Source organism: Nylanderia fulva, unplaced genomic scaffold (assembly GCF_048542155.1).
Source record: "Nylanderia fulva isolate GAGA-0341 unplaced genomic scaffold, ASM4854215v1 Scaffold45, whole genome shotgun sequence".
Taxonomy (NCBI): Eukaryota; Metazoa; Arthropoda; class Insecta; order Hymenoptera; family Formicidae; genus Nylanderia; species Nylanderia fulva.
In genome coordinates this window covers 322143-345874 of record NW_028190532.1, presented here as the reverse complement: position 1 = coordinate 345874, position 23732 = coordinate 322143, and the positions used below count along the sequence as shown (strand labels likewise).

At 32.9% G+C, this 23732-nt stretch overlaps 3 protein-coding genes across 7 annotated transcripts; all 3 read right to left on the bottom strand.

Annotated features, from left to right (window-relative positions):
• Positions 1-1074: 1074 nt before the first annotated feature.
• LOC146721578 (uncharacterized) lies at positions 1075-3355 on the bottom strand. Of its 4 annotated transcripts, none has more exons than XM_085486578.1 (3): positions 3112-3305; positions 1725-2065; positions 1075-1409 (listed from the first exon to the last, which is right to left on the bottom strand). In XM_085486578.1, exons 1-2 carry the CDS (start codon positions 3127-3129, stop codon positions 1760-1762), a joined length of 324 nt encoding a protein of 107 aa, XP_085342704.1. In that variant the 5' UTR covers positions 3130-3305; the 3' UTR covers positions 1075-1409; positions 1725-1759. The 4 variants fall into 4 exon arrangements, with proteins under 4 accessions (XP_085342704.1, XP_085342703.1, XP_085342705.1 ...); XM_085486577.1 differs by lacking the exon at positions 1075-1409 and adding an exon at positions 1416-1655; XM_085486579.1 differs by lacking the exons at positions 1075-1409; positions 3112-3305 and adding an exon at positions 3313-3355 and having other exon boundaries at positions 1416-2065.
• A 1080-nt stretch (positions 3356-4435) lies between these two features.
• On the bottom strand, positions 4436-7070 carry LOC114934100 (uncharacterized). Its single transcript, XM_085486571.1, has 3 exons — positions 7014-7070; positions 5399-5708; positions 4436-4983 (listed from the first exon to the last, which is right to left on the bottom strand). The coding sequence occupies exons 1-2, from the start codon at positions 7026-7028 to the stop codon at positions 5409-5411; spliced, it is 315 nt and encodes a 104-aa protein (XP_085342697.1). The 5' UTR covers positions 7029-7070; the 3' UTR covers positions 4436-4983; positions 5399-5408.
• A 1070-nt stretch (positions 7071-8140) lies between these two features.
• On the bottom strand, positions 8141-11865 carry LOC114934099 (endocuticle structural glycoprotein SgAbd-4-like). Of its 2 annotated transcripts, none has more exons than XM_029306742.2 (2): positions 11784-11865; positions 8141-8900 (listed from the first exon to the last, which is right to left on the bottom strand). In XM_029306742.2, exons 1-2 carry the CDS (start codon positions 11796-11798, stop codon positions 8520-8522), a joined length of 396 nt encoding a protein of 131 aa, XP_029162575.2. In that variant the 5' UTR covers positions 11799-11865; the 3' UTR covers positions 8141-8519. The 2 variants fall into 2 exon arrangements, with proteins under 2 accessions (XP_029162575.2, XP_085342701.1); XM_085486575.1 differs by lacking the exon at positions 11784-11865 and adding an exon at positions 9551-10158.
• Positions 11866-23732: the final 11867 nt, after the last annotated feature.

Genomic DNA, 23732 nt, shown 5'->3' with positions numbered 1-23732 from the left:
TCAATTCTTGAAATACATTTTAACTTTAAAAATATTTATATATTTATCCATCAATTTTTTATCTTAATTCGATCACGATATTAATTCAAGTTCTTCATATCTTATATAAACGTATAATATAATTTAATGTTGCATCAAAAATTTTTATTAAGAAATCAGACTACCAGACAAATTCTTGGGAAACTGCGCTTTTGGGAAATACGAAGCTTGTACACAATTCCTTTCTTCTCTGTGGGAATAAACTTTTCAAGAGATTCAACTACAAAGCTTGTGCGCCAGAAAGATTTATGTAAGTCGCGGTTACGTGATGCTGCAACAAATTTAGAACACGATTCACGCGCTAAACGGCTATACATGACGAATGTCATACCGCCCGCAGTGAAAGTTCAATGAGAGTACCGCGAAATGTAATCGGTTCCGGTTCCTCCACCTCCTTCTTCTCCTCAAACAGCCATCGGGTGTCAACGTTGACAGATCGTCGCTGGATGACCTTTTAGAAAGTCTCCGGATAGATGACCGGTCTGCGAAAAAGACGTCGCATGAAGATTATCGCAGTATCATCGTGACAACTATATGTCCCACTAATCTGATATCGTACGAGTATTATATCGCTCGATAACAAACCTTTTATACAGAGGCATTCATTGATTTGATCGTTAGAGAAGATAAGAGCAATCGAAGATAGAAGAAATGTGTTAACGCTGTGCATTTGTATCCCTCATCTTGGCACGACACGAAGTGACAGCTTCGAAGATTCCATCGCTCGGGACCATTCTTCTTGAGAGATAGCAGATCTCTTTATGTAGACGAATGTTTGATCATCGATAATAACTAATAGCGTAAATCATTCGGGATGAAAAGATTCATGAGGGGAACATCTCGGAGTTAATTTATATTTGTCATGCATCGACGTGAAATGGCAACTCTTGGAAAGAGAATTAAAAAAAAATATTTTTATTAATTTGCACCAACTATAGCCTACTCACTCAAGCAATATTATTAGAAAATATAGAAAGGTATAATCTCTAAATTGCTGTTAAAACTTCTTGAATCAAAAAGTTTATTTATGCATTAAAAATTTTTATCTGCTCTAATAGTCACTTTATTAAAATTTTATTATAACAGAATTATTTAAGAATTAATATAGATTGTTAGATTGGAATAGTCATATATATATATATATATATATATATAAATATTAATTGAGTAATTATATGTGATTATATCGAAAGCGGTTAAATAAGTTGTCCAAGTGCTCATTGAATCAAACGAATGTAAAAGAAAAATACTTGCAGTTTTCATAATTGCATTTTTTCCTTTCTTTCTTTCTTGTTAAAAGTAGACAGCATCATGTAGATATTTTCGCATATATCTCGAAAGGATCTTAATAGGATAACAGTGCCTATCTCCTGCAATGCAATATTTATTCTTAATACACTGTGGCATATACCTGACGATGAGCTGATTACACAGTATAAATATACATGCTCATGTCTTCATACGCTTATATATCGTATATTGATACAATACAATAACAAAATATGTGTATGCATATAATATATATCCGATAAACAAGAAAATAGGAAAACAGAGCAATCCATATTGGCTTTGAGGGCGAAAACAGAGCAAGATGGCACAGCAACATTCCGAGTACCCTATCAAATATATAATGGATCTCTATTCGTGTTAACAAAATAATTACGTGAGAGATAGTGAAATCATACGTATATGTCGGATGGTGATGGTCGTAAACGGATATTTAATTCTCGTTATCCTCGGAAATAGCCTCTGTGTGCTTAATTGCTTTGTCAATCAATAATGAAGGTACTGTGATGTTATAATGGCGCTGAATATCATCGAGGTAATCGAGATAATAGTCGTCAAATTCATCGTATTTCGCCGTTATATGTCGTGCTCCAGCATCCTCCAGGTGATCTTTTTTCTCGGCCTTGTGATTCGATTTGGATCCATCTGAATTGGGATCCTTCTGGTTCTGGCCAACGATTAATGTCACGTTGTCAGCGGGTGCTGTTACAGTGCACGCTACCAACGCGAGCAAAATTATCTGGTAATTAGAAAAGAATGAGGAGTTTAAGAGTGATCAAATCAATGGCGATAACGCGTTTATTTTGGTTACAAAAAGGTATTATATTTAATTTTGAGCTAAAAGAATCGGAGCTTAATTGATGTAATTAATGTTACATCATATTACATAAACATGATATTAAAATATTTTTTAATAATAAAATTGATTATGTTTAAAAAATTATGAAGAATAATGACATTCTTATTCGTTCAATAATTATCATTAAAATAATGAGTGTTGATTCATCATTGGAATATATTGTAGATAATAGAGGTTTATTGTCACAATTATATTTTAAATTGATTTTATTGTCACGATTATATTCTTAATTAATTTTGTTTTTAGGTCAGTATTTAATCAATGTACAATACTTTCTGACTTTATATTTAAATTTTCTTATATTTTCTTTATTATCGTTATTTATTATCACTATTTTTTTGCGCACTGAAGAGGAGCAAGTAGAGCTCGAAACGTTTGTATAATTATTATTTCAAATTAAGAATTTTCTTCTCAATAATAAAATAAGATCGTATTGCTCGTTACACATGACCTTAATTTAATAATTTATCATTGTTTAAATTTTCTTTATATTAAATGTACCTTTTACTCTAAATATTCAGCCGATAAATAGAAATCTTCAATATTGATTAATTGAACTCAAGTTGAACGTGACAATAAGTTACGAAATCATTTAAATATAGCATATTATGGCTATCATTGCATCAGAGTTATAGAATCTACGAATGATTTAACGTAAGTGATGAGTTGAAAGTAAAAGTAATATTTAGCCTTGAAGAGATGACGATCAATTAATTTCGTAAAATTATTGATTGATCTATCCTTCGATATCAGATAGAATTTCGATGACAAAATGACAATTACGTGAATGAGAATGCATCGCGGCTCAAATGTAATTTAATATTAATGTACAATAATATATATATATATATATATATATATATATATATATATATTATGTGATTTATTGCAGTATCACGAGGTAATTAGAAACAATGCTTACATACCGATGTATGTAGAAGCATCTTCAAAGTGTCACTTACAACAATGTAATTCACAGAACGCACACAGAGATTCGCTGTGAAATACACCGCTGAATTCAAGATCTAGCTACGATTGTCAGTATTATCACGCGACTCCATCGGAGTGCATAAATTGACTCTTCTTTACTCTATATTCGGAATTTTTTCTTCTTTATTAACGCTTACCAATGGCGTGTACATGCTGAAGCAATCGTTGATGAACAAGTGTTGATCAAGTCCCGCGACGCTCGTCGTATATATATCCCGGAAGGCATCAATACCGTCGATTTGATTCATCGATGATTAAAATGTCATGGGTAGGATACATAAGAAAAGTACAGAGAGGTCGGGATTATTTAAAAATTAGTAGATTATTAGCGAATGTAATAAATATTTTGAATCGTGATTATATTGAAAGCGATTAAATAAGCAGTAGAAATGCTCATTCCTTATAGAAATTTATCACTAGTAAGTTCAATTAATCACTTATTTCGAGTACTTAAATGACTGATATACAGTAATGTCTAGCAATTGAATTATTGAGCCTTTAGTAATTACAGTATTAAATTTCCATAAGGGATTACAGCAAATCAGCAATCAAAGTGCTCACGATCTTCGTATAACATTCGTTATCACTCTACATAATTGATTGAGATAGCGAGTTAAAACAATTCTATTTTATTTACTTACACTGAAAAAATCCATATAGTTCAATGGAATATTTTTAATCTTGAAAATAAGAATATATTTCATATGGAATTACATATAATCTGTAATCTTCCATATAAATATAATCTTCCATAGCAATATTAAATGATTATGCTTGGTTGGAAAAAACCAAGCATAATCATGTAATTTGCACAAATATTTTTTTCAGTGCATATATATGTGTGCACGTGAATGTATATGTGTGGGTATGTGTATGTATGTAAGAAAGCCACATGCGGCAGTTGTATTGTACTTATTGCAATGTATATAATATTTTATAATAATAGCTGACAAATCAACTTGACTTACTCATGTAATGATCTTAATATCTACAATATCTATTGAATGCTGAATATCTATCTTTAGCTGCTATGTATCTCTAAGATATTAAATTTCGAAAATAATCATGACAAATTCAAAAATATTTTCGAGCAAATTTAATTAAAATAAATGCGAATAACTTTATTATGTGTATGACTTTAAAAAAAATTTGATTTTAAAATTTTAAGATCACATTTAAATTCAACAAGCAAGTAAGAGCCAGGCGTAAATATTAGTGCGTCACTTCCAAGAAAGAATTAATTTTTCATTAAAACTAATGTACAATTTTTTAGTATAATATAAAAAAATTACATAAATGTCAATAATTTGAGATTTTATTTTTAGTAAACCCTAAAGAAGCGTAGACGAGAAAAATATCGGGAAATCGCTAACTCGAAAATGGAACGCGAATCTTTCGCTCTTTTAAATTTTAATTTGCATTTAATTTTAACGCTATTATACTAGCCATAAAATTTCCTGCATCCTTCCTTTCTGAAAATCTCAAGGTAGAGGGAATCTCGCACATATTTCGTCGAAAGGATCGGGCGTCTAATAGGATAACGGCGCCTCTCTCTTGGGATGCAACATCTATTCTTAATGTACCGTGGTTTATACCTAACGACGAGTCGATTGCATAGTCGAATAGGTGCATGCTTTACATATACGTATATATATATATATATCATATATTAATACAATACAATAATAAAATATTTAAATGCATCCGTAATCATAATATATATCCGTAAAGACATACGTAGTAAATATTTACGACAATTTGAATTAGAGCAATTCGTGTTGGCTTATTTGAGGACAGAGCGAGATGCACTGAAAAAAAAATTATTGAATTCGAATAAATATTTATTTCAATACTGTTAAATGAATCATTTATTTGAAACTAATAATATTTATTTGATATGGAAAATATTTTGATATAAGAAAATTCTTTTCAAAACAAATGAATATTTATTTATCGTTTATTTTCAACAAAAAATTAATTTTTGTTGGAGATGTACGCAAGAAACATCCGTGTATGACTCTTAGACCTTTTTTATTTGTATTTAATATTTATTTATTTCAAATAAATAATTCATTTGGCAGTATTGAAATAAATATTTATTAATTTAGTCATTTTTTTCTGGGTGTGACACAGCAACACTCATCGTTCGATATATCATCGAGTATTATCGTGGATCTCAACTTCAATTCACATATATGCTGGACGGCAATGCGAGTCTTTCACCTAGTTATCATCATCCTCGGAAGTAGCCTCTCCAGTCAATTGCACCCTTTACCAATAGCGATGAAGCGTTAGCATTGTCCTCATAGAGAAAATAATCATAATCCGTCTCGCTTTCTTTCGTCTGCGCCTCTTTCTTATTGCTACTGACGTCCTTCCGGTGACTTTTTTCCTCGGTCTCGGTGCCGCTGCCAGCCTCGTGATTCGATTTGGATCCATCCGGATTGGGATCCTTCTGACTCTGACTGACAATCGATGTCACATTGTCAGCAGGCATTGTTACGATGCACGTTGCCAACGCGAACAGAATTACCTGGTGGAAAAGAATGATGAGTTTAAAAATATGATCGGAGACTAATCACGCTAACGTATTAATTTTGATTACAAAAATGTACGTATTTAATTTTAAACTAAAAAAAATTAAGTTTAATTGATGTAATTGATGTTGATTATGTAAATGTGATATATTATAATATTTTCCTAATAATATAACATTAATTGTATTTAGAAAATTATGAAGAATAATGATACCTTTATCCATTCAGTAAGTTATTTATCATTAAAATAATTATTGTTGATTCATCATTGGAATATATTGTAGATGATAGATTTAATCACAATTACATTCTACATTTATTGATCTTATATTGGCACGATTATTCTTAATTATTTTTAGTTTTTTTAATTTAATTTTTAACTATATATTTATATATTTAATTTTTAACTTGTTTTAATACAGTATTTAATAAATGTGCGTTGCTTTCTGCAGTTTATGTTAGATGTATCTTTTATTAAATATGTAATTGATAAATAGAAATCTTCAATATTGATAAATGGAAATCGAGTTAAAACCTGACATAACGTTATGAAATTATTTAAATATTATGGCATCAACCACTGACGTCAATGTTACAGAATCTACGAATAATTTAACGTAAGCGAAGAGTTGAAGGTAAAAGTAATAATTATCCTTGAATATGATGATCAATTAAATCTGTAAAATTATTGATTGATTTATCATTTATGGGTATCAGATAGAATTTTGATTAAAGTGAGAATTACGCGAACGAGAATACAACCGCAACGCGCGAATATAATTTAATATTGATGTGCAACGTTAAAATCTCTATATCCGAACCACTGAAAAACACGCATTATATCACGGTTTAGAGAGACCTAAATAATCTTAATTAATCATCATCCTGTGCAAGTTTCCAGATGCATAAACATCAGACGAACAGACGAACATTAGCCTTTTCGTCACCTTCCTCGTTTGACGTTTGCGTCGTTGTACAAGTATTTATGCGAAATGCATTAATGATCATCGCTTAGATATTCAACCGTCTCTTACGATGCGATTTGCACGACGGTTAGCAAAAACGGTGATTTAGCTACGCCGGTGTCACGAGATAATTAGAAACAATGTGTACACTCCTATATATATAGAAACATCTTCGAAAATAAAGTGTCACTTATAACAATGTAATTCACAGAATGCACACAAAAATTCGCCGTAAAATGCTACGATTGTCTCGCGTATTATCACCAGCTCGGAGTGTATGAGTTGACTCTTTCTTACTCTCCACTCTAAATTTTTTTCCTCCTAATTAACGCTCACCATTGATGCGTACATGTTGCTGGACTAATCGCTGGTGAACAAGTGTTTCAGCCAAGTCCAAAGTCCCGCAGCGCTCGTCGTATATTATATACATATATATATATATATATATATATATATATATATATATCCCGGAAGGTCATCTGGTTGATTCATCTATGATTGAAATACTGTGACCAGGATTAGTAGATTATGTACTAGGGAATGTTACATAAATATAAGTTGACTCGTGATTACATCAAGAGCGATTAAATAAGCCGTCGAATGCTCATTGCACCAAAACGTAATCAAAGTGCTCGCGATTTTCGTATGACACCGTTACTACTCTATGTGATTGATCGCGTGCCAGACAAGTCCACTTTGTATGCATATATACATGCGCGCGCGCGTGCTGTGTAATAAAGACTCACGCGGCAACTGCGTTTATTGCAATATAATATCTTACAGTAATAGCTGACTTTCTATCGTAAATCAGCTCGACTTAATCCTGTAATGACCTTAATATCTACTACATTTATTGAATACTGAATATCAGATCTGTCTTTAGCTGCTATGTATCTCTGAGATATTAAATTTCGGAAACAATCACGAATAAGTTAAAAAGATATTTTTGTCTAAAAATTGATCAGAAGGAATGCGAACAATTTTATTTTGTGTGTTTCTTTAAGAATAGAAATTTGAATTAAAAATTTTAAATTTACATTTAAATTCAACGGGCATATAAGAACCAAACGCGGGTCATCGGTACATCAGTTTCAAAGAAGAATTAATTTTTCGAAATTGATTCGTTGTACAAAGATAACTAATATTTTTTGCTATAAAAAATACATATATATTAAATAAATTTCTATAATTTCAGATTTTATTTTTAATAAATCCTAAAGAAGCGTAAATGAGAAAAATATCAAGAAATTGTTGAATCGAGGATATAATCCGAATCTTTTGCTTCTAAATTTTAATTCATATAACACATACTATAAGATGGAAAAGAGACAACACTATCATGTTAACCGCAAAATTTTCTGTATCCTTCCTTTTTGAAAGGCTCAAGGCAGAGAAAACCTCGCACATATTTTCGCATATATTTCGTCGAAAGGATCGGGCGTCTAATAGGATAACGGCGCCTCTCTCCTGGGATGCAACATTTATTCTTAATGCACCGTGGCATATACCTAACGACGAGTCGATTACATAGTCGTATAGATACATGCTCGTGTTTTCATATACGTATATATCAAATATTAATACAATACAATAATAAAATATATATATATATATATATGCATATAATATATATCCATATAGGCGTATAATAAATATTTACAACAATTTGAATCAGATCAATCCGTGTTGGCTTCGAGGGCGAGGACAGGGCGAGGTGACACAGCAACACTCATCGTCCGGTATATCATCGAGTATATCGTGGGTCTCGTCTTCCATTCGTGTTGGCGTAATAATTACATGAGAGCTCGTGAGATCACATATATGTTGAACGGTGGCGCAGGTCTACACCTGGTTCTCGTCATCCTTGGATGGATGAGCCGCGATCCACTCGAGTGCCTTCTGTATCAGTGGCGGGATTTCCGGTGTAGTGGGTAGATGAGCACCCACCGGTTGGAAACCGTTCCTGTCGGCCTTGTACGTCAGGGAGATCGGTTGACCGTCGTCGCCAGTGTAACTGAATCCGCCCTCCGCCGTCATCGCCTCGTTGTCGGTGCCGGCGTCCTCCAGGTGGCCTTCCTCCTCGGCCTTGATGCTGTTACCAGCCTCGTAACTCCACTTGTAAGATCCATCCGGGTTGGGACCCTCCTGGCTTTGGCTGACGATCGGTACCACGTCATCAGCGGGCGCTGCTGAGGCGCACGCTGCCAACGCGACCAAGATTACCTGATGGTACCGTAGGAAAAGGTATTAATTCAAGAACGAATTGGTCAAACGCGATAATTTTATTGCAAAAACGTACGCATTTAATTTTGAGCTAAAAAATATATTATAAATTTTATTGATGTAATTAACGTCAATGACGTAAAAAATGACATTTTACGATATTTTGTTACAATAAAATTAATTGCGTTTAGAAAATTAGGAAGAATAATAATATTTATTTGATAATTATCATTAAAAATGTTTATGATTATTTTTAATTAATTTTATTTTTAGTTTAATATTTATTAAATGTGTTTTTTGCGTTTTGCATTTGTATTAAATGTATCTTTCACTAAATATACACACGACAAATAGAAAACTTCAATATTGATTAATTGAAATCAAACTGAACGTGACATTACACTACGTTACGAAATCACGTAAATATTATGGCATCGACCATTGCATCAAAGTTATATAGAATCTGCGAATGATTGAATGTAAGCGCTGAGTTGAGATTAAAAGTAATAAATTCATCTTTGAAGATTACGATCATTTAATATCGTAAAATTATTGATTGACCTATCGTTCATCGATATCAGATGGAATTTCGATTAAAGTGGCAATTACGCGAACGAGAATGCATTTGCGGTGCGAATATAATTTAATACCAATGTACAACGATATAAAATGTACATCCAATCCACTGATATAACACACATTACATACAACATATTACATCGCGGTATAAAGAGAACTGAACGATCTTAGTCAACCATCACACTGCGCAAGTTTTCACGTGCATAAACGTCAGACAAACATTAGCCTTTTCGTCAGCTTCCTCGTTTGACGTTCGTGTCGTTGCACAAGTGTTTATGCGAAACGCGCTAATGGCTACCGGCACTTAGATATTCAACCATCTCTCACGACTTGCGATTTGCACGACAGTTAGTAAAAACGGTGATTTAACTACGGCGGTTTCGCGAAGTAATTAGAAACAATGCGTTCACTCTGTAAAGAAACATCTTTGAAAATATTGTTAAAATTTATGAAATTATATGTATAATATACGTTTTTCCGTCGTGATCGATATCGTTAATTCAATTTTAAACAATAGCGTCGTCGCCGTTGTTAAATCGAGCGAGCTGCGGCGGAGAGATAGCTCCACGAGAATCAGTGGAAACGGGCGCCGCAGTAGTGATACCGTTTTGAGTCAGACGCGACAGGAGTCGCGGTAGTAGATCAGCGTTATTAGATCAGACGCCGCGCCTCGAACGAAACGAACGATGTTAACGATTACATATTAATGTAATATTATGCTACAATACAATATATATGAATTATTATTACCTTTATTGTCCCAATTGTGTGACATGTTCAATGATTACAAATAAAATGATATTTCGAGGTAAGCACAAAACAATATATTGTTAGAACGCACGAGATATTATTGCGAGAATGTTAATTATATTATTATTGTTATAAAATTATATACAATTATATTATTATAAATTTAACATATATAAGATAGGCAATAAGAGCCAAATCGCGGATGACAGTGCGTTATTCTAAACGAAACTAAAATTTTTTCGTTAGAATTAAATACCTGTGCACAAGGCACCAAATTTTTACTTGGACACGGCCAAGATATAAAATTGGAATAATCTCTACAAGAGATTTTTAATTCCATGTATCCCCTATTCCCCCTAAAGAAATAAAGTGCGAGAGAAAAATATAGATCCGAAAGTCGCAGAATCGGGAACCGAACCCGAGACCTTTCGCTTGCCGGGCGACTGCTCTTCCAACTGAGCTATTCAGATCCTTGCGATTCTATACTTTTCTCTGTTATATATATTAATGTTGGTAAATAAACGCCTTTAAGCCAGCGTGTATAAATTAAGAGTTTAACTAGGCTCTGTAATATATAAATATAAATTTAACATATATAAGATAGGCAATAAGAGCCAAATCGCGGATGACAGTGCGTTATTCTAAACGAAACTAAAGAGAAGAGAAAGGTCTCGGGTTCGATTCCCGATTCTGCGACTTTCGGATCTATATTTTTCTCTCGCACTTTATTTCTTTAGGGGGAATAGGGGATACATGGAATTAAAAATCTCTTGTAGAGATTATTCCAATTTTATATCTTGGCCGTGTCCAAGTAAAAATTTGGTGCCTTGTGCACAGGTATTTAATTCTAACGAAAAAATTTAGTTTCGTTTAGAATAACGCACTGTCATCCGCGATTTGGCTCTTATTGCCTATCTTATATATGTTAAATTTATATTTATATATTACAGAGCCTAGTTAAACTCTTAAATTATATTATTGTTAAATATTGAAATAATTAGTTCTTGCGCTAAAAATGACACATGAAATTTAAAATCTTTCTTAATTGTTTCTCCCTTTTTCTAATTTCTTATAACGTAAAATTGATTGGTGGCTTAATATTTTTCCGTGAAATGACAAATTATTTTAGTTTAAAACACGTTGCACCGTATTGTTCGCCCAAGGACTTTGCATATATAAAAACGTATGCGCGTTACACGAAGATGACAAATTTCAGAGTGTATCCCCGACGGCAACGATCGATATCCTTACCGCCGATCCTCCGGGAGACGCTACTTACCCTTCCCGGTCTCCCGCCTCGTTCTACCTACCGACATCCTAGTCCCCCGGAGCTCTCCCGGTACGCTATACCGAATAATCGCGGAGTGTCACTTACAACAACGTAATTCACAGAAGGTTCGGGAGAACGCGCACAGGGAATCGCCGTGAAATGCACCGCCAAATTCACACGATCTGACTGCGATTGTCTCGCGCGGCTCTATCGCGGCGTGCACGAGAGTTGGCTCTTCCTTATACCATTCCGAAAATTTGTTTCCTCTTAATTTAAACGCTTACCAATGACGTGTACATGCTGCAGCAGTAATCGCTGATGGGCAAGTGTTTATCAAGCCCCGCAGCGCTCGTCGTATATATACCCCTGAAGGCATCACCAACACCACCGTCGGTTTGATGCACCGATGGCTACCATGTCACAAGTAGGATGCACATAGGATGCACATAGAGGGGCCGCGATTTACACGGATTTACGTTTAACACACGTAGACCTGTATAGATGTATGTTTAGATACGTGTGTATGTTGCCGCCGTAGGGAACTCGTACGGAGGGAACGTGGAGAGACGACACACTCTACATCGACATCGTGGAGAGACCATCTTCCCCGAGATCACTATGTCACATTGCGCTAAATGTCATTGGGTCCCCGTTAGAGAATGCTTGCTTAATTATCATCTTTAACGATGTGCGCGGCAAATCTTTCCTTTCTGTCGATTCTTTTTATCCGGAAATGGATTGTGTGTATGTTTTCTCTGGTACAGTATTCATTAGTACGTTTGAATATACATGTATTTGCTTTATTATTTTATTGATTAATTATAATTAATTGGAAACGTGATTATTTTTTAAAAATTTGACTATTGCGCAAGAGATGTTTAATGCTTATATAACTTTCCTTATGTCTCTTTAAGTTTTCATCTCTTCCACTATTTTTTCTCTTATATCGAATTTAAGAAGGATTCTACTGAATAATGCTTTCAGATATGAAGATTCTATTTTTAATAAATAATTTTCTACATTGTTTCTCAATTATTTTTTTAATTATTTTTAAGTACCGTTAATGTTGCATAGAGATTAAAAGTTCGAGAGTAAAAATTAAATGCTATGTTTAGAAATCTATTTATCATTATCGACAGCTTTATATTATGCATATTTGTAAAATAAAAACAATGTTTTTCACTCGAACAAACGGACACGCGATACAAGTATGGGAATAGTTTAACCTCGTATTTTCTATTGAAGGCTTATTAGATACACTGCTCATCGTTTCGTTATTTTTCTTTAGCAATACACGAATGCAATAAAATTGAATTGTTTTTCCACTATTTCCCAGTCATTAACCGGCAATTCTTCTGTTCCATCATTCGCGTAAATATTGCGTAACGTTACTCGCGCGTCATTATTAACACGCGTTTCGCGATTCTAATCGATAAATCACGGCATCATTAAACAATCAGTCGAACGTTTGTCAAATAGCTATTTACCACGATTTTTCTAATCGTAGTGGAGGCCAAATTACTTGGGCGCTCGCTGGAATTTAGCGAGGCAAAATGAAACTGAACACTCGCGCATCAACGTACGACACATGCAGCTGCATCGCGTCCGTTCTAATCAATCGAAAGCGACCTGACAATCTCTCATTATCGAGTGATAATTATATGGAGTTCGCACTATATCGCATTTACATTGTCATGAATGAACTTTCCGTATAGGAAAATAATGAATTGGGATTACATTTGTTGCGCAATGGAGAAATTTGAAGAAAAACCGAGCGGAAATCTGTGTTTTTAGCGCAATAAATTACTTCAATTTTTTTGCCAATTGTAGAAATGTTATTCTTTGGTACTCAGGTATGCAACAATTTCGTCTCTGCATAGCAAAATAAGATTTTTCTTTTGAATTTTCAACGCGAAACCACGTAACGCGCGATAGTACCTTGTTTCTTATTATGCAACATGATATGCACGATACGTCTTGATACGGCTGATTTAAAGCGATGCATGTGCCGGAAACTGCACGGGATTATGCATGTACCTAACATGCGTATCTAATTAATAATCAATGCTATTCCGTCGGGATGTTTGAGATTGTCAGTAAATATCCTCGATCAGCCATATTAATGTCTCTGCATAATTTCCAAAAGGCTTTATATCTGTCTTGCAAATTCTGTATAAAAATGTGGCTATCGAAAGATACAAAGAGAGAGAAATATAAGATATTAATTTGAAAAGTCAATCTAGGGACATATACACTCAAACGTAGCATAAGACTGCTTAGCTGTCAAACTCTTCAGTGCCAATAAAATGATAAAATAGAGCTGAAATTACGTAAATTAGAGTAGCAGAGCTTATGTCAGAGAATCTTTTTTTTTCTCCTCTTCTTCGGAGGAACTTTGGAAAAGTGGGATGAAGGCCGTCCATTTTCTCCGTACGATTATTGATCGTGGACATTACCGGCGAAGTATACCGATGTAACATTAGACAGAATCCGTCGGGGGGAACAGTGAATAATGCCTCGATAGGCGTTAGTTTTCTTCTTTTACGGGAAATGTAAGAAGCACGTAGCACAACAATAAATTCTCCCGTGTCTCTAGAAATGCCAGCTGCTCGCCGTGTAGCCACGTCGTGTACCAGCGTGATTCACAAAGTCACGTCATCGATATATTTGAATGATTTTCTCGAAGTCTGCGCATTTGCACTTTTAAGTTGCTTTAGAATGCATGAAAAGTCGCGGTTGATTTAAAATAATTCATCAATCGGAGCTAGGAAGGGAAAGGAAACTAGGAAGAGACGAGTGTTGTATGTTTCTCCTGAAAGTCGAGGACGCTCGACATGATAAATGCTAAACTGGCGCCTCGCGATTGTTCATTGAATATTTTAACGTGCCGTGGATAATAATGAAACGTCTCGGTTCACGGTAGAGTAATATATTACACAATATTTTCACGGTAATGTAATATTCACAAAATATTGTGCAGAGACTGTCCAATACGTACAATTGTGTTACGAAATAGTTGATATACATATTCAAATCAAAATTTTTTACTTTGATCAAAAATATTTTTTTCAGATTTTATTAAGAGAAATAAGAAAGAAAAATTTTTTAAATTATACAATTCCTTTTAAATATTCTGGAATAATATTGCTATTATATAAACCTATAAAAGATTGAGCACAAAAATAGTGTAAATCCTTTTATAAAAGAAAATTGTATTTAACTTTTTTCAATTTTTATTTGTGACTCAAGTTCACATTTTTACCGCGAATTTGTAAGATCTTTTGTGGAACGATCGTTTCAAACGCATAAGAAATATTAACTGAGGAACGGATTGTACGGATCGTTATCTGATTGATCACGAGATGACCGTCTGGCAAATATAGGGGAAAGTTAGCGCGATATGCGCGCGCGTTTGGGCATTTAATTAGCTGTATTACATAACGCGACCGCGACGCGAAGGCAGGCACATAGAATGAGCAAATAAATATCAGTCGTGAAAGCGGCTAACTGGGTAACGTCTGCTATCTCGGGATTTACGAGTGCATCTTTTTCCGAAGAGGCTACACCTCGAAGAAATCCCGAAGAGAACACTGCGATTATGCGATCGTAAATGCAATAAATTTTTTTTATCGTCAGATTCACTCTCATCGCATCATTAATTTCTTATATTTCTGAGTAACATTTACCATTTTATCTAATCGTTTATTAACGCGCACATAGAGTCTTTCGAGTCGTTGCGGATGTCACATTGCTTTATAGACATCGATAAAAAAAGAAAAAATAAAAAAAATATATTTTATATATAAGTTTTATCACGTTTTTTTTTTACCTGCGTATTATTAAAAATGGTAATATTATAAAACTTGCAACTTTGCGCTTAATATACTATATATAAATTATTATTTTATTCAGATGAAAAGATATCAACTTTTATATTTTCATGTACTTATTCTTGGACATCATGCAATACGTCTCGTTATTCAGTACAATTTAAAATATTTACAATTGGCAAAACCTGTAATTACGATTTCTCGAGCAACACGTCGCTTCGCTGACCAACATCGCGGACGATGCACTCTCGATGCTTCTCATTTATTATTCACTTGACAGATCAAGTACCATTTCGGTACGGACATATTACAACTGGCCGTATTCCCACCTCACTTTATATTGTGCGAAATTTATAATTATAATACAATTGTCATTTTCTTATACGAGACGAACGCGATAATGAGAAAGTTATATCACATAACAATATTTCATTGCTTTAAAAACGATGCCCTAATATCGTATCGCGTTCTTGAGTCTGGTCGATCGTGCCATAATAGGTTGCGTCTTCAAGATTAATGTTCGATCTCCGGGATCTTTTCGCGAGATCTGAACTCGCGGCTTATAAGACATATCATTCTGACGACCGTGATTCGAATGTATTCAGCGGAGTTTTCTGGTATATGCATCTTCAATTGCTTCACACAATTCCTATATTTACCAGAAACTAAAATAATATATAGATCAAACATTTTTGTGTTAAAAAAAATTGTATCTCAATTTTGTACCTAAAATTAAAAACATTAATTTTTAGAAGATTAAATAATCAAACGAAAAGGTTTTGACATAAATACAAAAATTCAGGTATAAAATGGGGTAATGTAAGAGTCAGGTGCAGACGGTAGGCGCAGCGAATTTTTCTTTAAAATCTTCTTTAATTAACTTGAACATCTCAGTCCTTTCTTTGGACCATCATCTTCAGCAAACTAATTAATAAAAAAATTACAGAAAACATTTATGCATCTTGATCTTCATTTTCGTTTTATGTCTTTAGTAAGTACATATTTAATTAAGCAAACAAAAATAAGATAAAAAATGAAAAGCAAAAAATGACATTCTGATATCCATGCATGATATGCAAAACAGTAACACACATTTATATAATAACTTATTATAAATTTATAATATATATATAATTTCATTTAATTAAATTATAAATAAATTATTAATATATAATCCATAAATAATTAATGTATAAATTAAATAATAAATTATTATATAATAACATATAATAATATGAACAATTTTAGAAAAGTCATTAAATATTGTTTTGCTTATAAAAGAGTAGTGAAAAATGGAGATAATTTTATAAAAAAAAGAATTATAAAATGTAAAAAGGAATGATAAAAAAGAGAGAAAGAAAAATGAAAAATTAAAAAAAAGAAAATGAAGAAATTAAAAAAGATGAAACATTAATGATTTTTAATAAAGTAAATTTTTTAGAGTTTTATATCAAGAATTATTTTATAATTTTATTTGATTACTTAACGCGATAAGATTTCTTTATGATGAAGTTTTAAAATTACAAAACCGATATTGTAATTGTGTGTTGTTATACCGAAAGCTGCCAAGGCCTATGCAAGGATCAATTTTCATAACGACGATAGGCACTGTCGAATATGTACTCTCGCCAAATATTTTAATTGGTGATTAAGTTCGAATCGCACATGTGTCTCGTTATCGTACGGTTCGCTCTTTTCACTTCCTTTTTGGCCGACAATTTTGCACCGAAAAATCGTCTCAGCATATATCAAATTAAGCGTCATGACTTTTTTTTGCTATTTTGCTACTTTTGCTCCACTTCCATAATTAAATATAATTTTCTCAACGTAAATTTAATTATTTCAGATAAAATTGATTGTATTTTTGAAATTTATTATTTTAAAAATTAAAAAAAGATATTATTTAATCTTTTATACATTTTTTGATATTTTAATAAAGTATGCATATACATATTTTTAACATTTTTAAAATTATATTTTATAAATAAATTCTGTAAAATAATATAATCAGTATAATGGAATGAAATCAGTGATAATTATAACAATAATTTTAATGAGAATTTTGTTAATGTGATATTTTCTCGCAAGAATTTAGTTCAACACTAAAATGTTACACGTTTTTTAGATACATTAAGTAACATCGCGCTTTTGTGTGAATGATTCAGTACGTATATAATAATATACTTTATGTGCTCTAACTTGCGCAAGGATTTTACTAAGTGATATCTGAAATATCAAAAACTTGACTATATATGTATGTATAATCCAAAAGGTTATACATATGTGTACAAGTAATCGTATAATACTTGAATGTCCAATGACGATCACTGACGCAATCATTCGAGCATTATCTTGTCTTCTAGCGAGAACACAGACACAAGAATGTACAGAATGATCAAATATACGAGTAATTGCGTCACTATCGGCCGTTTACGCGTTTCATCAGTTCGCATGCTGATATGTGTTTCACGCAATCGGTAAATTACATGCACATGACCATTTTTCGCGATCTTTACAAACAATATAATTAAATTGACATTATAACCGCGCTTTTCTAGCAAGTCGGAAAATTTACATCCTTCTCGCGTATAATCTCTATATTTGCGCGATCAGGAATCGCAAATAAAATGTACAAGTTTTCAGGATGTGTCAATCGTGTAAATGACAAAGCCAGCTTGCAAACATCTTTAAGGGAAGAGAGGATATATATTTTTTGAATAAAAAAACGATATAACGTATAATATACTAGAAAGTCATGCACAAAGATTATTTTACGTTTAATTTGATTTATGGGATCGGCGTCTGACTCCGTTACATTAATCGAGCATTAAACCGATCTTGTTGACCTGTCGATTTCCGGCGCCGCGTTTTTCGCACGAATAAACCTACCGACAAGCTCACGAAACTAACAACGGTACACGAAGTTATTGATCATTACTCGAAATGTCAGCGATAAACGCAGCTACTTCGGCGCCAGGCACTTGGTTTCTTCTGCATGAACGTAAGCGGATAATTTGTATTGTCGACAAGTGTCCTTCGCAGGTTTAAAAAGAAAAATGTACAGACTGCTCCAAAAACTCTCTCCAGTTTTCATTTTTTAACACTCAATATTTTAACAAATATATTACTTATATCTCATAAGAATTCGCGTGGGGCAGATATGAATTAGACAGCTTCATTTAGCTGTCCTAAATATGTGAGATTCTTGTTTTCAAAATCAATCGCCAATAAGTTTGCCTCCTCCATTCACATAGTCGTTTGCGCATCCTCTTCTTTGCTCCATTCTGTCACTTTCGTCTTTCTCCGTCATTTCTCTCTCTCTCTCTCTCTCTCTCTCTCTCTCTCTTCTCTCTCTCTCTCTTTCTCGTGGCCGACAACGTAACCGGCTTTCATTCAAGCGTGCATTCCTCGAGATGCGCCGCGACTGGTAGGCGCATCCGCGTGCAACCTTTCCTTTTCGACACGGCCTTAGGAACAGCCGGTGTGAGACGACGTGCCTCTAGATTGCGACAACTAGTCGTCACTGCTATATCGTACTTATAAGACCACGGATTGCAACGCGTTCTTCTGCCAGATGATATTTCGAGTCTCTTGCGCGAGATGCATCTCCTCATCGTTCGAACCCCTTGTAGATTTTTTGCCCTTAATCTATCCGCCGTCACCATTTCAATTAATCGTCGTCTGACTTTTTCCTATGCAAAAAATTGTTTAACACAGATATTATTATCTATGTAGAATCTTGTAATTTAACAATATTACATATATATTTATTTATCTATTTATTTAATAAAAGAGAATGACTGTGAATTTACATATGTCTCTAAATACAGAATTAATCTTAATGATTTCTTTATAAATTGATAATGATTTTTTAAAGCGTAATAAAGCTATTTAAAGAAAATACGTGTTTCTATTAGATAACAGTTTTTTATCGATTGTTAGTATTTAACAAAAAAAAAACTTAATAGAATTTTATCCAGTGATTAGTTTCTTTTTACTTAGTTAATTGATGCAATTATAGAAAATACTTTAAGTATCGCTACGAATAAAATATTCCAAGCGCAAACAATCTATCTCGTTATAATGTCAATCTGATTATATCTTTCCATTAATAGGCAGTTTCCTCAAAGTTTAATTAATTTTTAATTAATTGCTAGAAACAAAGTTGATGACTTTTTATCGACAATGATTACATTGTATTTTTTATTTTAATTGCATCAAAATCGAGGATATTAAAGATATTATCAATTATATTATCAACGATTAACATGTCTTAATTTTATATATTTGCAAAATAAAGAGAGTAAAGACTAAATATCATTAAAATTATATATCATATCATTATTTATATGAGTACAATTTTTTTAACAATTTTTATTTCTAAATATACTATTTCTTATTTTTAAATATAAAGTCTCAAGATGTTACTCTACGTAATTACATGAAATACATTTAAGTGCGTCTTAGATATGTACGTGATTATTACATCGTTATGAATGATTAATGAATTTTCTTACAACATATTATTTCTACCTTAACCCAAGATGAACTACTAATTGGACCTCTTTATTTTATTTCTTTTCGCGTTATTGCTCGAAGCTATAATTTAAAAAATATCGTTCCAATGACTCATCACCCAATGAACATAATTACTCTAGCAATAATGTTAGTAATAATCCCGAGGTCTCGAAGCAGAGAGGCGGAAGTAATGCTAATATAATTGTTAATTGATCTGTTGTTGTGACCTTGCAACTACTTGCTCAACTTGCTTGAATGTTTTTCGTCCGAAAATGATGTAAGAAAATATATTCTTCGTCGCTCTTCCCAGAATATCCATAATTTCTCTGGCGTTTCGTGCACGAAACAGTCGTCATACAGATTTGTATCGGGCTCGGATGAAGAACAGTACTGTCTCACGAATATCAAACGAGCCACCATCGGGGGATTGAAAAGGCGCGCAAGTACTGGAGGAAGGAACAAGCTGGTGTTCTCATGTTAATCGGACTCCTTAAAAGTCGGTCGCGGGTCGCCTCGCCTCTCACGAGTTGTCAAAGTAATTTTCGCAGAAGAACACGTCTCCGAGAGAACGTTTCGCTCGCGCGAGATGAAAGTAAAATTGAATTTGGCGTGCACACGTTACGTCTTCTCGCCTGCGGGCAGGCGCTCTCTTAGAACGTTCGTGGTATGTACTTATATGTCAAGGTCGCCTTCTATACACGCGCACGCGCCTCTCTTCCACTAGTTTATCGGAATAAGTTCACGCGACCCATTAGCGAGAGATTACTTTCGGAATACTAATACGAAATGAGATGAGTCCGTAATGGAAATCTGATATATATGTATACATTAATAAGCAATATCAATCAATTTCAAATTCGCCGAAGAATCTGACGTTAAATTTTAAATTGATCATTCCGAAACAAACTCTACACTAATCGTACAATTTTTCGTCAAATACATATATCTTATAATTATTTTTTCGCGTTTGAAATATTGGAAAAGGCGAAAATTTGTAATATTTTCTCTATTTTCACGACTAAGTAATTTATTCTTCGTACACAATAATCGAATGATCTATGACGTTATGTCGCAAGAAATGCGTGAAGATCGTCTCGCCTAATCTCATCGAGGCAAAACTTTTGCTGTACAAATTTAATGTTCATAGTTCTTTACGAGCATTGAGACACACGTCGTTTATAATACTTTCGGCATAAAAGATGTGAAATGAGAAATTTATCAGCGATATAATATTATGTTATAATGTCACCGTCGTTAATTAAATGATTAAAAGCATAATAAATTATTTTGCAAATAATATAACTATACATATAAAAGAATTATTTAAAAGAAAGAACATTTTATTTATATACACTATTAAAAAAGGCATGTTAAATTCATTACTCGGATGTATCAAAGTTCTCTCGAAAGTCTCGGAGTTTATCCTTGCTTCTTTTTTCTAATACTCATTGATTTTTTTATTGTAACTGTTATTACATAATTTTATTTTTCTTTTCGAAAATTTATTTTGATAAATATTTATCATTTTGATATGCTTGTGGATTGTTAATAGTAAAAATTAATTTTTATAATAATCTTATTCATTTTTTTATATATTCCTAAAAATAAATTTAAGTTTATTTCTTTAAGTTTATCATTTTGAGATTCTCTCTTTCCTACTTAAATAAGTAAATTAAATAAAGAAATTCCTACTTGAAATAAATAAATTGTGCAAGATATGCGCTTCTATAAAAAATTATTGTTGCGCGTCATTTCACATCAAAAGTTAATAAAGTAATTATAAATTAATCAATGAATAATTACCATAGCAAATTATCACCTATTGTTACATTAATCGATTTCGCGATTCTTGTCTTATTGCGCATGCTCAGTCCGACTAATAAATTACATTTAGATTGATAAAAAGTTTTAAATATATAATATATTTGTTTTCAATTATACTGCTTGAGCGATTAATGACAAGGTCGTGTAAATAATAGCATGTTATATTGATTAAACACAATATATTCGTTATCAAAATATTTGATGTATCATAAAATATATGTATACAAAATACTATGTTTCTTAAATTATTTATAGTAATTATTAATTAAACAATTAATATATTAGAAGAAATTTCATTATTATTTTGATATGATTTTGTTATAATAAAACTTCGAGTTTTTTAATAGCACTTTAATTAATAATATATAGTGAAAAGAGAAATAAATAGCGCGCGTTTTGTAATATTCTAGATTCTAGTACAAATATATATAAATTATATGTATATGTAAATTTAAAAAATTATATTAAACTATTAAACGCGGAAATTATTAAAGTGTATTTTATTTAAATATATTCTAGATATTCTTTTGGCCTGTTGATGTGCTGCATGGCATCATAATTTTCATTCCATCATCATTTCATTATATTTATCGTTTCTTAAGTGCGCGATCGTGACTATGCGATCGCGCAAATCGATATGGGAATCAATCGGGATCGTCAAAAAATCTATAACTAGCACAAAAGGAGCATGCTGAGATGTCGTGACAAAGAAAACTTTCTCCTTGGCGAGGGCGCAAGGCAACGAGAGACGAATGAAACCTGGGAGGAACCGATATAGTGTGGTAATCTCTTGAATTTGATAGTCTAATTTTGCTAGTTGCATAACACACTATATTACATGATTCAACATTAAGATTTAGAGCCGCTCATAAGCATCGAAATTATTGGAAGTCTTGTCATATTAAACAATCTGAAAACAGAGGTACAATTAATTAATTAATTTTTTTAAAGAAAGGTACAATTAATTATTTAATCAATTAATTAATTTTGTCAACTTAAAATAATTTTTGTGTCTATACAGAAAAATAGTATAATTAACGAAAACAGAAATATCAAGTCAAGAATACTTCTTCTTTTATCATATCCGTAATAGACAAACATTTAAAAAAAAGTTTTTACGTAATAGTTCGTTCATAATGGGGTCTCCAGAGGAATCTTGAAATTCATTACTTTGTTTGTTCATTCCAGAAGACGCCATTGGATCGATCTTTAAAACTGTTTGGTCTGCGCGGCAATTTAATCTGTAAATTCCTGCGAATCGCGATAAAATGCGAAAAAGAGAACGGAATGGTGTACGGAGGATGATCGGGATCAGCTGATATCTTTCGAACATGCAGTCAGCTATTGTATCCAGGCGGAGGCGGACTTTAGATTCGTGTAGAGATATTTCGCGCATTTAATTGGCGGTGCTAGTAGACCTTCGTCGACAACAAGACGGTTCTTACAATGAAATATTTGATAGTTGAGTAACGCGATTTCCACACGAGCGACGATTGTTAAAGAATAATTGTCGTTTTGCTCTAAATATAAAAAGAAAGAGATCATTATAGATGAAACGTCAAATTAAATATCGCGTCAACAAATCGTTCACCTTTAGACAGTGCATTCAAATAATTGATCTCGATTATTATATCGCATTATATAAAAAACAGTATAAAAAATACCGTGGCAGTTTCTTGAAGCAATTGTCTTAAATCGGGGAACATCCACGATAATTAATCACGATGCAATTTTTGAAGTGACTACCTCACGGTATCCGAAACATCGATCAATCCAACGTATCTAGAATTGTCAATCGCAAGCAGCAATTCGGTCGGGGCGTGATTTCGTGGCGGAAGTGCGAGAGATCTACGATGATCGGGCTAGCGATTAGATATTTCCAGGTGCATTCAATCGTTGCATCCGCCTGATTGCGAGACTCGTATGCAGATTCCCGCGCGGATATCACGCGATACGGAGACTTTGGGCAATTTTGATCTGCCAATGTATACACAGATCAAAGAACACGAGAGAAAAGTTAAGAAAAATTTAATGAGATTTACATTTAAAAAATGTCATTCT

Bases quoted from the DNA above. Each gene is read 5' to 3' on its own strand.
- LOC114934099 (XM_085486575.1), bottom strand. From the start codon at position 9,613: ATGTTGTATGTAATGTGTGTTATATCAGTGGATTGGATGTACATTTTA. The intron at 8,901-9,550 runs GTATTAAATTAT...CGGTACCATCAG, and splicing joins TTTTATATCGTTGTACATTG to GTAATCTTGGTCGCGTTGGC.